This window comes from Gekko japonicus, unplaced genomic scaffold (genome assembly GCF_001447785.1).
Source record: "Gekko japonicus isolate JY-2015 unplaced genomic scaffold, Gekko_japonicus_V1.1 scaffold593, whole genome shotgun sequence".
NCBI classification, from domain to species: Eukaryota; Metazoa; Chordata; class Lepidosauria; order Squamata; family Gekkonidae; genus Gekko; species Gekko japonicus.
The window spans coordinates 108,168-124,122 of record NW_015169191.1 but is presented as its reverse complement, the minus strand read 5'-3'; the positions used below and the strand labels follow the sequence as shown (position 1 = coordinate 124,122).

The window sequence follows — 15,955 nt, the reverse complement described above, 5'->3', positions numbered from 1 at the left end:
TAAAAAAGGAAGCCACAGTTGGGAGACGAGGCACGAGGAACGTAGTTTGCCCTTGGCAACTCAGGGGCGCCCGGCGGAGGCGGCAAGAGGCTTTTGCCGGGGAACCCGCGGGCGGGCTCTTTCTGCCCTTCTGGAGGCAAAACCACTTCTCGCGCCTCGTCTCCCAGCGGCAACTCAGGGGCGCCCGGTGGTGGAGGCGGCAGGAGGCCGCGGAAGCTTTCGCCCGGGAACCCGTGGGGGGCGTGGCACGCGGGGGCCGTGGCTCTTTAAAGACCGCCTCTCCCACCCTTCTGGAGGCAAAACCCACTCCTCGCGCCTCGTCTTCCCGGGGTGCGTCTCGCTCCACCTCGAGCAGAGAATGGCCGTCGGGCGACAACCTACCAAATTCCACCAGGGAGAGGGAGGGGAAGAAAGCAAGCAAGAGAGGGACTCGGATCCAGGACTCGAGCGGCGGAGCCAGAGGCACCGATCAATCACACACATGCGCACACGGAGTGCCGAGCTCGCGCCGGCCTTCCCCGGCAGAAGCCGAGGCTCGAGAGGCGGGAAATGGGAAGAAGACAGCCGCCGACGCCGCGGAAAAGAGCCCGGATGACCCACAGTTCTGACGATCACGCTCCCTCACAAACAAACGTAAACCACTCCCCGGTTTAGATCGCTGGCGCCGGCGGCCGTTGGAGCCAACGGCTCGGGTGCACAGCTCCCTCGGTTCACACACTGACGTCGCCAACCCACCGAACAATAACAACGACTGCTGCCGTTCCTGCCCTACGCCGGTCGAGCCGGAGACAGAACCCATAGCGAAGAATGGCGTTCCGGGTTAGCAGGTTAAAAAAACACCCACACATATGAATATAGGCACATTTCCTCCGAAATCCAGTCCTGGCGGGGGGGAGGGAACCCGCAAAACTCGCCGGGGGGCCGGGCCCCGAGGGCCCCACGCAGGCTACGGGCCTTGAATGGGCGTTCTGTGGCTCGCTAGGAATGTGGGGTGCGAAATCTCCGCTGTCCTTTCCAGTGCGGCTGCGTGCGTGGTGTGTGGCGTTGACGCCACTCGCACCTCGCCGAGTAGGGCGGGGCAACGCACCTTAGTGCTGCTGGGTGACCGCCGCTTGGGGGTGGACGGGCAGGATGGGTGGATGACGGCGGGGGATTGTGCGGCTGTCTCCCCGTCTTCCTTCTCGGCTCCTCCCCTCCCGCAGGGACCAGGCCTCTCCGCCCGGCTCAGCGACAGGAGGATGTGTGAGCACCTCTCCGGGGGTCACCAGGCGGCGCCACACGGCCAGGTAGGGCGGATTTCGGCAGAGCGCCGGACTCTGGGCCGGGACAGTGGGGGAGTCATGGGCGGCGATGCCTCGCGCGGGGGGGGGAGGGCGGTGGCGAAGAAAAAAGAGGGGCTCCTCCGTGTGGCTGGGAAAACAGATTGTGGCCTGACGCAGACGCTTGCTGAGACGGGAAGGCGGCGTAGGGTTGAGGCGGTTCTATGGGCTTTCATTGGCGGGGAGAGGGAAAGAAGGAGGCTGGGTGAGACTGCCCTCGTGGATGAGTTGCTTGTTGAGATGCTCATTGCCTCTGCCTGGCTTTGGTGTGGGGCTTGGTTAGCCGGCCTGTCTTCTGCCCGGGATCGACTCACCAAACGCACAGCATCTCTCTGTGTGTGCTCCCGTGTTTCCACCTCACTAATCTGGACCCTTGCTGTGTGCCTCCCCCTTCTCCTTTCCACCCCTTTCCAAAACCAACAGGAAAGGTTTTGCGGTATCTTGCTGGCGGCTGTCATCAGTGGTAAAGGTTTCCATGTTGAATGATTCTGCCCATGCAGCCTTCCACAGAGACTGGAGGCAGTTTCTAAATCCAAGATCATCATCATTTCTAGCCTGTTTTGGGAGAGAAATAGTTCGTAAACGGCTGAAGATCTGTGGCTTGTGTTTTCTGGAGGATTCTAAAACTGGTTCCTCTCATTGGAAGGCTCTATTAAGAACGCACTTTTCTTAAAGTCTTGATGTAGTCCTCTGTCTTCTAGTGGTAGGATAAGGGAAGAAAGGCTGTTGATAGTAATAGCACTGTGATACCCTTGAACTGTCTAGCAAGATGTCAGTGCTGTTTTTTTGTACCATAAATCTAGTTGTAGAAAAGATGCACAGCCCTTTCAGTGTTTGATGATTCAGCAGGTGTGAGTGACTGACACTTGCTGACTTCAGTGCTTAGGGATGTCTATTAGTCTTTGAAGTTCTGCAACCATAGTGAGGGATAGATATGAAGTAAATGTTTTGGACAAGTTAGGGAAGGGGGACTTATTTCACACTGAGCTTTGTAGTAGAGAGTAGCTTCCCAATCTGATTTGGAGACATCAAAGCTTGGAAATTTTTGGATTTTTTCCTGTTATTTTCGAAGGACTTTTTCCTCCCAGTTTTTTCATAGAAATATTTTTCTTTTGGAGTAAGTGAAATGCTTTGAGACAAGGTTTTATTTACTCTAACTATGATTACCTTTATGTAAGGTAGTCTATAGCATTAGCTAATGGTAAGTAGGGGAACTCCCTCCACCACTTTTGTCTTTTAAACATCTTTTATCCCTATTAATAATTCCTTGTATTGCATATTCTGCCCTTAGGCATTTCTAAGATTCTTCCATAATGATACAGCTGTAGTTTTTAAGAATCATATGATTACAGAGCATGAGTTGAGCTTACACAGAAATAGAATAGCTGGCTTTCACTTAAAGATTTAAGAACTGAGAGATTGAAAGCACTATAAAGTATGGCTGCTGAATTCAGTGTATTTCCAGTGAGACAGGCATAATATAAGGTAAAACAACCCTTTTTTACTTTGATATAAAACACTGAAATAATAAAGATAGGCTACGTTTTAATTGGTATGCCGTTCTCTTGAGTTCATAAAGTACTCTGTAACCTAAATCTACTCTAACTTTTTATGGATAAAGAAATAAGTATAGGAAAATAGAGAAACTTTTATGGATAGAGAAAATGTATACATAGAATTACTTGACTTAATATTTAGATTGTATGTTTTCTTCACTAAAATAAAAGTTTTAAGCTGCTGTAAACTATGTTCTCAGACAAGAAGGGCTTTTATCATATACGTAATTCTGGACTTGAACTCTGAACCAGTGTGTGGATAAAAAAAATTGCACAATGGAGTCACGTACCTATGAAACAGCTGTGACAGTGGCAAATAAATGCTGCTACTGTGCTACTATAGCACCAGCTAGCTCACAACCAATCCAGTTGTTCAAGGTAGCCAGCAACTGTTGCCACCAATATCTGAGCCTTTATTGCCTTAAAGTAAAGGTAAAGGTTCCCTTTCTCGAAAGCCAGTCGAATCCAACTCTAGGGTTGCGGTGCTCATCTCTGTTTCAAAGCCAAAGAGCCAGCGCTGTTCAAAGACATTTCCGTGGTCATGTGGCCGGCATGACTAAACTCCAAGGCGCACGGAACGCTGTTACCTTCCCACCGAGGTGGTACCTATTTATCTACTTGCAATTTCTTGCTTTCGAACTGCTAGGTTGGCAGGAGCTGGAACTAGAGATGGGAGCTCACTCCATCATGCGGCACCCGGATCTCGAACTGCTGAACTACTGACCTTCCACAGCCTGCAGTTCAGCATCTTAACCACTTGAGCCACCGCAGCTCCTGCCTTTATTGCCTTAGGAAGAGATAATTAGCAGTGATACATTTGCCAACTTTTTAATGATAAAATATTGAGAACACACTCTGATCTGGATGTCAGCTATAACATAGGTATACAAGAAGACAGGACTAATAACACAGCCTGGTCCCAATGGCTGCTGTGATGATTGACTACCCTGAAAAGACAGAGGTAATTGGAAAGGTGGAGATCTTAAATGACATTGTACTCCCTACTTTTGATGGAATTAGCTGACCCATGCTGACTTGGTTAAGAACCTTGAAGTTATACTGGCCCCAATGTTGTTACTGGAGGAGCAAGTAAATGCAGCTGCGAAAAAGGCTTTCTTCCAACTTAGTTTAACCTGAAAGATGGTATCTTGCCTTGATATGGTTGATCTGGCTACCTTGATCTACACCACAGTGACATCCAGACTAGACTACTATAATGCACTGTACATTGGTCTCCCTTCAAAGTCAATTCGGAAACTCCAGTTGATGCAGAATGCCATGGCTTAGCTATTATCCAGAGCTAGATAGAGCATGCCTATTAATCCCATCCTGCAGGCACATCACTGGCTGCCCATCAGTTATCGGGCTCAATTTAAGGTATTAGCTATCACATACAAAGTCCTTCATGGCCTTATACCCTCATGTCTGCAAGACCACCCCTCCCTTTATGTTCTGCATGTCAGCTTCACTCATTAGAGCAGGGTCTTCTGCAGGTGCCAGCCAGCAAATATGCAAAATCAACAAGTGTCTGTATCCATGCCTTCTTAGTTGTGGCCCCCACTTTAGAGAATGGTCTGCCTGAGGAGGTCAGGAAGGCTCCCACTCTCCTGGCTTTCCTCAAACTACACAAAACTGAATTATTCAAGAGGGCTTTTCTACGGAGGCAATAGAATTGCAAGGTACTAAGTGTTTCACAAAGTTACATGGATAAATTATTAGGGACTGTGGTCTATACTACTGTGCATAGCTTACTGGAACTAGGATCCTACTATGTAATTATGGCATCATTTAATGTGTCATGTTAATACTTATGCTTTCCTTCAGTTCTGTTTTTAGACTTCTGGTTGGTTTGACAGCCCTAATTTCTATTGCATCGTCCATTCAGTGTCCCATCCTGTTGATTGTATTGACTCACTGTGTTATAATCCACCTTGAGTCCAAGTGAGAAAGGTGGGCTGTGAATAATGTAAATAAATAAATAAATGTAGGAATGGGGAGACATTTCTACAAATCTGGGGAAACCTCCAATTTCCCAGAAAATATGAAAACTGGGGGGTAAATTGGTGTGGCTTACAACACTGAAAGCGAGGAACCCGAAGATCGGCATTAAGATTCAGCACCCGCGGCATCCATTACCCCCGGAGAGGGCACTACCATTGCCCCTCATGAGCAAGCGGCAAGGGTGTCTCTCCTGCCCTGTGCTGTTCTTAATTGCTTGGGCTAGCCTTGTACCTTCTTCGCAGTAGTGCTGCTGTTATCCTCCATTTTTGGCCTCTGGCTGATGGTCAGGAGCAGCAGCAGCATCTGCCTCAACTGCTGGGGAGGGAGAGGGTGAGTGCACATGTGAATAGGCAACTGCTGGGGCATGTGTCTGCCATCAACAAGATGGAGTGGGCACATAGGCTACTGGTGGGAAGGACTACCAGAAGACATTTTACTGAAGAGCCCCTTTGTGCTTTGAACCAGTGGACAGTCCCTTCCCCGCTTCTAACTCTGTAGTGGACCCCATAAACAGTAAGGGGAGGATTATATCTTCCCCAGGGCAATGCATGCAGAGGTGTTTTCTGTTTGCACATATGTTTGTAGTGGATCCATCCTCTGAATGTGTGTGGTGTGTTTTGTCTTTTGCAGTATAACAGTGATGCTGTATACTGGTAAGAATAAGCAGCTCATCATATCTTTCTGTAGTTGCAGTGCTGGGAAACAGCAAATCAGATTAAATTGGCCAAGGTGCAGAATGAGTATTGGGGGAGGGAGGTATAGTGGATAAATCACTCTTTTATGCTCCCACCTCTTTCATGTCTTCCATATCTCCTTTCGTCTTCCTATTCCACCTAGAGAGCTCCTTTCATAGAAAACTTTCTGCAGCTCTGCTTTGTCGGCCTCACATATGAATGAGAAAGCTTTGAACTTGGAGCACTGCCTTTATCTGAGTAAACTGATAATTTCTTCATCCACAGTCTTTGTTCCTTTAGGCAGTTGGAGGGCTCCCTAGGTGCATTTCATCATTGGCCCTTCATTGTGAATTTGGTCTTAGCTCTATAGAAGTATGTGCTTTTAATTTTTGGTTTCATCTTTTTTTTGAGGCCCCTGAGGGTAGCTTGGTAAGCCTATTCCTCAAGGATGCTTACAAGGCTCCCTGGCTCCAGCTTTTTGAACAGAAGTTATCTCTTGTAAATCTTAAGGTAGAGGATCTTTTTTCTTCCTCCATAAATCAATGAAAAAACATGTGGCCAAACTGATTTATGCCAGAGATAAGAGCTATTCCCATATTGATGCTCAGAGGACATGTTCTCCGTTTGCCTTGGGCCTTCCGTCTAAGGATAAACTCCCTTCTTATTTAGACTCCTTGGTGGACCTTTATGCATTCATGATTCAGCTGCCCCTTTGCAATGGTATTGCTGGGTCGTCTGCTAAGGATCCCTTTTTCAGATCGGTTATGTCCCTGCCCTCTCCGGTCAGTGGACTCTCTTGTACATATTCTCCTGCAGTGTCCTTCCATGCTCCAGTTTAGGCTAAAATGGATTATGCCATGCCTTGATAAATGGACTATGTTTCCTCTAGCGACATTAGAGCAAAAGGTTCAATCCCTTTTAGAGGATTCTGATTCCATACGTACTTATTTTGTTGCTCAATTGCTAGAGGCTGCAGAGAAGAGTTGAAGGGAGGTGTTTTTAGATGTGGCTGTTATTTAAGTTTTTCAGTTATGTTGTTCAAGACCTTGGTCTAAGAACAGGGGATGAAAGTAAGTAAGTAAATTTCTTCATCCCATCTAAATGTAATGTTTCCCTAAAGTACATTTCTTAAAGAGAGGGTGGTAGTATAGACTTAAGTGTCCTGTAGGAGAGAAACAGTTTTGTAGTTCTCCCTCTCCTTTTGCTGGTGCTAAAGATTGGGCTAAAAACTCTAAGAAGGAACTGAGTTTTCAGAATCTCTGAATGTAAAGATATATCTGGAGGAGCTGCTGTTGTTGAATAAGTTAGTGGACGATACTTACACATCTGTGAGGACTTCTTCCTAATGAAGGGAACTTTCTTATCCTTTCAGTAAATTTTGAATTCTGTTTTTGTGTATTTGGTACTGTCTAACACTGAATATTTTCTTAGGTTATAAAAACAGCTAAATGGAGTCAGAGCAGCTGTTCCATAGAGGATACTACCGAAATAGCTACAATAGCATAACTAGTGCAAGCAGTGATGAGGAACTTCTAGATGGAGCTGGGGTCATCATGGACTTTCAGACCTCCGAAGATGACAATTTGTTAGATGGTGATGCATCTGTTGGTAAGTCAGTAAATCCCTGTTTTGTGATATACAGTGATGTTATGTGCATCCTGGAAGACTGGGCTTCGCGAATGTATGGGTGATGTGTATTGTTAGTGTTATATTGTGGATAAACAGATTTATCAGTTGAAATGCAATATAAAATGATAATACAGCAGGCACTTGTAATAAACTAAAGAATTATACACTGTACTAATTGAGGAGGTTCTTAATTGAAAATCTTTCAGTGCTATTTCTTGTTTCATTGTAGTACTAGGAAAAAGGTACGTTGTGGAAATAAATACAACGGCCTCTAGAAAGAGGCTCTGGGCGGGTGCCCCGGCCTTGGACACTCAGTGTCAATTTGCTGTGGCGACTCTCAGCAGTGTATAATGACACTGAGTCCACCATTTTCTCCAGAGGAACTGATCTCTGCTACCTAAAGAACAGTTGTAATTTTGAGTGATCTCCAGCCCTCACCTGGACATTGGCAACGATGGTTCCCCAGAAGGGAATGGTTGGTTTGGAGGGTGGAGTCTATGGCTTTGTACCTGTCCGAGGTCCCATGCCTCCTGAAACATCACTCTCTCCAGGCTCCATCCCTCACATCTCCAGGAATTTCCCACCTGGAGTTGGCAACCCTATCTCCTTCCTAGCCAATCATCAACCTACCTTTATTTCCCCCTCACTCTTCAGCTTTCCACCCCCCACACACCTGCAGCCTCTCCCGTGCTCTGAAGCCCTGACTGCTATGTCACATTGGCTGTCATACGGGGGCCACCTCAGCAGCATGTAAGGATACAGAGCCCACCATTTTCTCCAGGGGAACTGATCTCTGCCATCTGGAAAGCAGTTGTAATTCTGAGTGATTTCCAGCCCTCACCTGGAGATTGGACACATTTTACCTCAGAACAGCAAACTGTTTCGAATGTTAGAGGCAAAAGCCAATCAAGTCGCATATGCAAACGACCTCTGTGTTCCGAGGCAAAGGCCAATGAGGCTGCATATGCAAATAACCTCTGTGTTCTGACTGGCGATGGGGGGGAGAGGAACAGCAAAATGTTTAGAATGTTGGAGGCAGGACTCAGACAAAGCAGCCAGTGGATAGGGAGACCCTCTGAATGGCAGATCAGAGAGCGAACTGATTTTGGAGCGTGTGGAATGTTCTAGAGAAGTGCCACCACCATTTGGCTTCTATTTATAAGGGAGATTTAAGTAGCCTTTGTGCATTTATTCCTGGTGCAGAGAGGGTAGACAGGGAGAAGCTTTCCCCCCTCTCATCATACTTGAACCCACTGAAGCCACAGCATATCGTTAAATTATGGAACTTGCCGCCACAGGATGTGGTGATGGCTGCCAACATGGAAAGCTTTAAAAGGGGAGTGGACAAATTCATGGAGGACGGGGCTATGAATGACTACTACTCATGATGGATATCTGCTCCCTCCAGTACCAGAGGCAGTATGTCTCTTTATATCAGATGTTGGTGATCATGGCTGGGGGAGTGCTGTTGCAGTCTTCCTGCTTGTGGGCTTTGGCTGCTGTGTGAACGAAATACTGGATGGTCTGCTGCAGCATGGTTCATCTTAGGTTGAATGCTGTATGCAGTTGAACCTCAGCCTTCTGAAAAGCAGTGCCCCCTTCTCCCAGCTGATTTTCTGAACATACTTAAACGAGGCTATATAAAAGGGCTGAGCATCCAGCCACCTGCTGTGTTTTCTGATTTTGGTGCAGTACATACCTGATGTAGGAACTATATTTGAGTCTCTCAGTCTTTTCCAATTCAGGTAGTTTGGGCACTGCAGGTTTTTCTGGTTTCCTCAGGATTTTCCGAACTATCTTGTTAGGGAAAAGAGTTTCTTTAGGTTCTTGTGGCATTGTCAGCATATCTTAGGTCTATCCATGAGTGACAAGAACATTTGAGAACATTTGCGTTGCTATTGTAAGTCAGAGTTCCACCCTTCTGAAACCATTAACTTCAACAGACTTAGGAGGAGTTTACTCTGTTTAGGGTAGTACTGTTGGGAAAAATGAGGAAGATGAGAATGACTTAGGACAAATTTCTACTTGGGCTATTCATAATCCATGGGGAGAAAACATATAATCCCATTGCCTATTAAGAAAAACTGTAAAAACTGTGTGTTAAGTAGCTTAATAAAGTAATTGTGTGAATTGCTTTTATATTTGAAAACACAAAAAAGGGAACTACACTGTTGGGGTAGCTCAAAGAACACCATATTAAGATTAGTTCGAGTAAATAAGATAGAAACATTTATGTACTGAAGAACATATTACAGCCATCTGAGCAATTAATAAATAACTTTACAAACTTGTGAAGAAAAATTATGCCTCAGAAGATTAGGGAGGCACTGTATTTGCCAAACTGTAATATTAGAATTGTTTGGGTCTCTCGGATAAACCATAATTATTTAACATTGAAACTTAATCTCAATCAACCTAATGCTAACTGCTCACTCAGATCATTTTTGTTGTAATTCAGTAATAGGAGTTATCGAAATATGCAAACAGAGGGAAGCGGTTCTATAGGAGAGATACACTATGATGTTGTGCATTCGATTTTGAAGCTTGCCAAGAGCTAGTAGTTCTTTTTTCTAGTGTGGAAAGTCAGTCTGCCTGTCAGATCATAGTCTTCATTATGTGTTTTTTTTAACCACAAAGAATGAAGGATGTACTCAGGTGGCCCATGTCTCAAGCTGCTAGATCCTAATGAGAAATTCACCCCTCCAGCTCTATCCTACTCATTCCCTTTTACAAATAGTTTACTCTCTGCCTGCCATCAGCAGGCCATTATTAGAACTACAGCCTGCAGTTAGACTTTCTGTAAAAACCAAGATGGCCCTCCTTAATTCAGAAAACACAGGGAAACTTTGGAAATTTCACTTAGTAAAGATACTCTCTGATAAACAGGCTTTTCCTGCTTCTGTGTTATACTTTGATAAGCATGAGGCTTTTCCCATGGCTGCAATGACCAAATAACTATGATTTCAGTAAAAGAAGATTTTATCTTAAAGAATAAGCAGAGCGGGTACAAGAAGAAAAAACATACAGTTGAACAGCAAAAGACTACAGCTTCTTCAGTGCTGAAAAATCAAATAGTTATAAATGCTTCTGCAATGGTAAACAGATAGGCAGAAATAATTTATTGGCTCCAGGTTTGTGTGTGTTTCCTTCAGAGTCCCCACAAATTCTCTAGTGGTCCTTTCCGCATTTGCCTGCCATTCTGGATTTTCTCAGTGTCCAAGTTGAGGCAATTTAAGTCCACGGCAAAACAGCATCCAAATAATCCCGGGCAGCAGCATGCTGAAACCGGACTGACCACTGAAGGGAGGTAATGTAATGCAGAATTGGGGGGGGGGCGCAGAATAAAAAGAAGGCTGAACTCGATTTTAGTGCAGAATGGGAAAAAAGAAACTGGAATAAAAAGAAGGTTGAACTCAATTTTAGTGCAGAATGGGGGGGAAACCTGGATTAGAAAGAAGGTTGAATTTGATTTTAGTGCAAAATTGCTTGGAGGGCACTGTGGTGAACACAGATTAAAGGGAGAGTGCAAAAAGGGCCAGTGTCTCTGCATGTCTCAAGTTAAGTATGTTGGCTCTCTAAAGCATGTCTTCCCCTGCCTAAGAATGGCTACCTCTCTCCAAGAATGGGTGCTTCTACTCACAAATTCATGAAACTACTCCCACTGTAAATTCAAAGGAAAAGACTAGAACCTTGTTTTCACTTTGAGGGTGAAGGGTTCCCATTGCATACTTTCACAAAACCCACTCCCCTGTCTCTCTGGCTACCATCATTATCATACAAGTGGCTTTACTGCCCTAAACTCTGCAGTGTAGAATTCACGGGGGGGGGGCACGGACGACTGGCTCTTTCTTTTGGCCATACTACTTGTAACTTCTGAGCATTCATAGAGTGTAAACCTAACATTTACAAATCAAAGTAGAAAATTCTTACATGGACACGCTTCGGCAGCACATATACTAAACTTACTTGAGTGAAGTGTCATTTCATCACAGGGTCTTTGCCCTCACATTGTAGTGGAGTAATAGGGATCTCTCAAACTGTCATCATCCCAACCTCTGTCAGCCTAAACTTGTGCCATGCATCTGTGTTTCAGCACTCAACTCTGATGAAGAATGGTCTTCCAGTCCCATCCTGCCTCACTGCCACCCAACAGTGGAGCAAAACAGAGACTGGTGTGGTGGTCTGGCTGGGTTGGAAAGAGCAGGTCAAACTGGGAGAAGGAGTCAGGTTCTTCATATGTACTGGAAGCAACAGCAGTAGCAGTCTGGCTACTGACCAACATCCAGTTCTGCAGTTTCTTCCACTTGCTGTTGTTGAATACTGCTCTCAGGCAGCAGATGTTGCTTTTTCATGTTCTCCTAGAACATTTGAAGAGAATGATGAGCTCCCATAATAAATCAGCTCCTCCACACCCAATAATTGAAGGCTTCAGAATTTCTATGACCAAAATCACTATTTTTTAAAGGAGCTTGTCCTTTTGACAACTCTAAATTTCAGTCACATAGAACAGTCACTTCAGTGCTGGTACCAGGTTTGTTGTCCAGACTCTGATCCTTTGGTTTACCTTCTCCATCTGGCTAGTAACCTGTCTTCAGACCAGGTATCTGTGTGTGCAAGGCTGTTAGATATAACTTTGTCTGCTAAAGTGAAACAGGATTCAGGAAAATCTGGCAAACTTAAAAACAGAAAAGTTACTTTAGTGTATCTTTATTGTTTTAACACATACAGAACAAACCTAAGAAACATACAAATACCAAATAGAAAAAAGAACCCTTCTCCGAGTTTACACAACAATAGAATGTAAGTATAGCAGAAAACCTATATCTTCTATGAATGCGTATCCAGCCATTCATAAAATCGTGACCAACTGTTTTGAAAAAGCCCATCCTCTTTTCCGTGCAGTTTCAATGTAAGATTGTCCCATTCAGCAATTTCCAGTATCTTAGTTAAATAGTCTTTGTAGGTTGGTACATCTTCCTTCTTCCAGAATTTAGCGAAAGTCATCCTAGCTGCTGTTACCAAATGCGTCAGTAAATAAACATCTTTTTTCTGTAGTGTGTCTGGCATAATATTCAGTAAAAATATTTCTGGCTCAAACGGAAAAAGCTCAGAGACGGAAAAAGCATGTTTTATGTTCATGCACTTGGGGAAATGTATTTGAAATGAATAGGTGTTGACTTGTGTAAAGCCACTGTCATAGTAGGTTACAAGTGTCAGACTAGTATCTGGGAGACCCAGGTTTGAATCCCCACTCCTGCCATGGAAGCTTGCTGGGTGACCCTGGGCCAGTCACACACACTCAGCCTAACCTACCTCGTAAGGTTGTTGTGAGGATAAAATGGAGGAGAAGAGAATGATGTACGCCTCTTTGGGGCCCCACTGGGAAGAAAGGTGAGGTATAAATGAATTAAATAATAAAATAAAAGAGGAACTCTTAATTTATTTAGAAGTCTCAATCTGCTCTCTCCTTAATCCAACTTTAGTTTCAATCTCTATTTTATTTTTATATTCATAATAGTTAGGAAATGTTGAAATGCAGTCTCTTGAAAACCGAGAAGTACATATTGCATCTCCGATGGCTGTGTAAAAATACAGCAAACATTTCTATACTGTGCAGTGCTTTTTCTCTTTTTTGGTACTTTTGCGTTTTTGGGTGTGTGTGTGTGCGCGCGCGCCTGTGTCTAGACATGGCAACCTCTGGCGACTCCTACTGAGGCATGGAGGACATTCAGAGTATGCCTGTGCCTTTCGGCCCTGGTATTCTTTGGAGGTCTCCCATCCAAATACTTACCAGGGTTGGCCCTGCTTAGCTTCTGAGATCTGATGAAATCGGGCTTGCCTGGACTATACAGGTCAGGGACTGTGCAATGTTTTCAGAAATTTTTTACTTATAACATGTTTTATTAACTTCATTCATAGGCCACCTTTCTCACTGAGACACAAGGTGGATTACAAAATATATATTTAAAAACTCAGCATAAAACATCTATTTAACAATGCAGTAGGACTAGGTCTTCTTGATCTCCGTAAGCAAGCTGTTCCACAAGATGGGAGCCACAACAGATAATATGTGCAGGCTATTGTGAGACTTAGGTATGAATGTACCAATTGCAGAGTGGTATTCTCAGAAGGTTTTGCTCAGATGGAACATGGCTCATGTGGTAGAGGTGTCTGTGGATATGTGTGTCCAAGACAATTAAAGGTTTTATAATGGAGATGATGACCAGTACTTTTAACTGAACTCAGTAACTGATTGGTAACCAGTGGAGTGACTACAAAGTGGGTGGGATATGCATGCTCCAATGAGGATTGCCAACCTCCAGGTGGTGGCTGGAGATCTCCTGGGATTACGGCAGATTTCCAGGTGACAGAGATAAATATAGAGATGGAAACAGCACAACATTTACGGCTTGCTCTGGAGCTCTTGCATGAGAAGAAATGCAAGAAAAAACAAACCTGTGGTAGCCACTTGTGCTAAACCAGTTTCTGAGCAATTTAATATATACAAAGGAAAGGAAAGTGTTGCACAAGATCTTTTGCAAGCAGAACAGCAGTAAGTTTCTTTATATTTTGGCTTGTGCATTTCTGCATTATAGAAGTTCTAAAGTTTGCATGAGGCATTTCATCTTTATGAAAGAGCAGTTTATTGTGTGTAGGGCAAAGCAAATTCTTCCTTTGCTCTTATGGCATGTAGAGGCAAATAGCAGAGTTCCAAGTAATTTCCAGCATTGTATGCTCTAGTGAAAGCCATGGTCAGAAATTTTATGCACCAATTAATTATGCAAGTTTAGGGATAGGAGCTTAGTTATTTTAGTTGCAGAAGTAACTACTGTAAAATTACTGTGGCTTGTTGGATGTTTGACAAATCCTTTCCCATTCCTATTTTTGAAATTCCAATAAGCAGTAAAACCAGGAAGTATTTTTAACCACAGCCTTCAGACTGATAGTGTAAGCTGGAATTTAGCTTCATCTGAACAGGTCCTATTATCAGATATGAAGTGTGGAACAATCTCTGGAAATACTGACTCTACCTATGAATTTTCTTTATCTACTCGTTTCTTGTGTTCCTTCTTGCTCCTGCTTTTACTCTGTCCCCTAGAGACATAAAATTTCCAGACATTTTTGGTCATGGGAAAATGTTCTTTTCCCCATTAATACATATAACATAAAATATATCATTTATAGCTTAGCATATAAAGGTAAAAGGTAAAGGTTCCCTTGCTCGAAAGCCAGTCGAGTCCGACTCTAGGGTTGCGGTGCTCATCTCCGTTTCAAAGCCGAAGAGCCAGCGCTGTCCGAAGAAATTTCCGTGGTCATGTGGCCGGCATGACTAAACACCAAGACACAAGGAACACTGTTAACTTCCCACCGAAGTGGTACCTATTTATCTACTTGCAATTTCTTGCTTTCGAACTGCTAGGTTGGCAGGAAGCTTAGCATATAGGATTATATTAATTGGCATGGTTAGGGAACTTAAAAGTATCAATGCCTTAGTTTTTGACAACCAAAATTGCAAATACACTCAGTAATAAAATGAAGGAGTTGCAAACTGCAGCCTCTTAATGCTTAGGACATTAAAAAATTCATTTTTTTCAGTGTTTCTTCAAATTTCTCAAGTTTTTCAAAGGTAAAATTGGGGGAGAAAGTTGTCAGGCTTCTTTATGCTATACATGAAGTGAATAAAACATTGCATTTAAAAGCATTTCACTAATTTTAAAAGAAAAAAAAAGTCAAAGCAGTTTTTCAGTGCTCCCCAAGCTTTCCATTGGAATAATTTTAAAAAAGTTCTCAGACTTCCATGTTATATATTTTGAATGAATAAACCCTTGCTTAACAAGCATGTCAGTGATTTCAGAGGAGAAAAAAATCACAGGAGTTATTTTCTGTGCTCCCTGAAATGTCCCAATTTTTCCATTGGGAGAAATTGAAAAAAGGCCTTGGGGAAGACTTTTTCCCATTTTTCTCCAGTCCTTTGCATCTGTTCTCTCTATTCTTTTAGTGTTATAAATAATCTACTTGTTGATCTACTTCACCTTGTTAGATAATTAGACCATATACCCTATTTCAGAGTGTCAAAAATGTGGCCCATGGGCCAGATGCAGCCTACATAGGACTCAAATCTGGCCCCTGAACAACTTCCTTCTCCTGCTTCCTTTCCCAGGGCTTCTGCTGCAGCCGCACCGTAGCTTGCTTTTTCCCCAGCTCCCTCAGTGGGTCTTACAACGCACTTTAGAAAGAGGCTCTGGGAGAGTGCCAATCCCTTGGGCACTCAGCGTTAATGTGCTGTGACAACCTCAGCAGGGTATAATGACACAGAGTCCACCATTTTCTCCAGAGGAACTGATCTCTGTTACCTGAAGAACAGTTGTAATTTTCAGTGATCTCCAGCCCTCACCTGGAGATTGGCATCTCTAGAAAGAGGCTCTGGGAGAGTGCCAATCCCTTGGGCACTCAGCGTTAATGTGCTGTGACAACCTCAGCAGGGTATAATGACACAGAGTCCACCATTTTCTCCAGAGGAACTGATCTCTGCTACCTGAAGAACAGTTGTAATTTTCAGTGATCTCCAGCCCTCACCTGGAGATTGGCAGTGGTTGTTACCCAGGAAGAAATGGCTGGTTTAGAGGGTGGAGTCTATGGCATTGTACCTGTCTGAGGTCCCACCCCTCCTCAAACCTCAACCTCTCCAGGCTCCACCCCTCAAATCTGCATGAATTTCCCAACCTGGAGTTGGCAACCCTATCTCCTTCCCAGCCAAGCATCAACATGCCATTAT

General features: G+C 44.0%; 1 protein-coding gene across 2 annotated transcripts in view; it reads left to right on the top strand.

The window, feature by feature from the left end:
* The first annotated feature begins 1,088 nt into the window (after nucleotides 1–1,088).
* CLCN3 (chloride channel, voltage-sensitive 3) overlaps nucleotides 1,089–15,955 on the top strand; it is an 82,275-nt gene continuing 67,408 nt past the window's right edge. For both annotated transcript variants that reach the window (XM_015416239.1, XM_015416241.1), the window contains exons 1-2: nucleotides 1,089–1,286; nucleotides 6,982–7,158. In XM_015416239.1, the coding sequence (XP_015271725.1) occupies nucleotides 6,999–7,158 (160 nt within the window). In that variant the 5' untranslated portion in view covers nucleotides 1,089–1,286; nucleotides 6,982–6,998. The remainder of the gene's footprint in view (nucleotides 1,287–6,981; nucleotides 7,159–15,955) is intronic.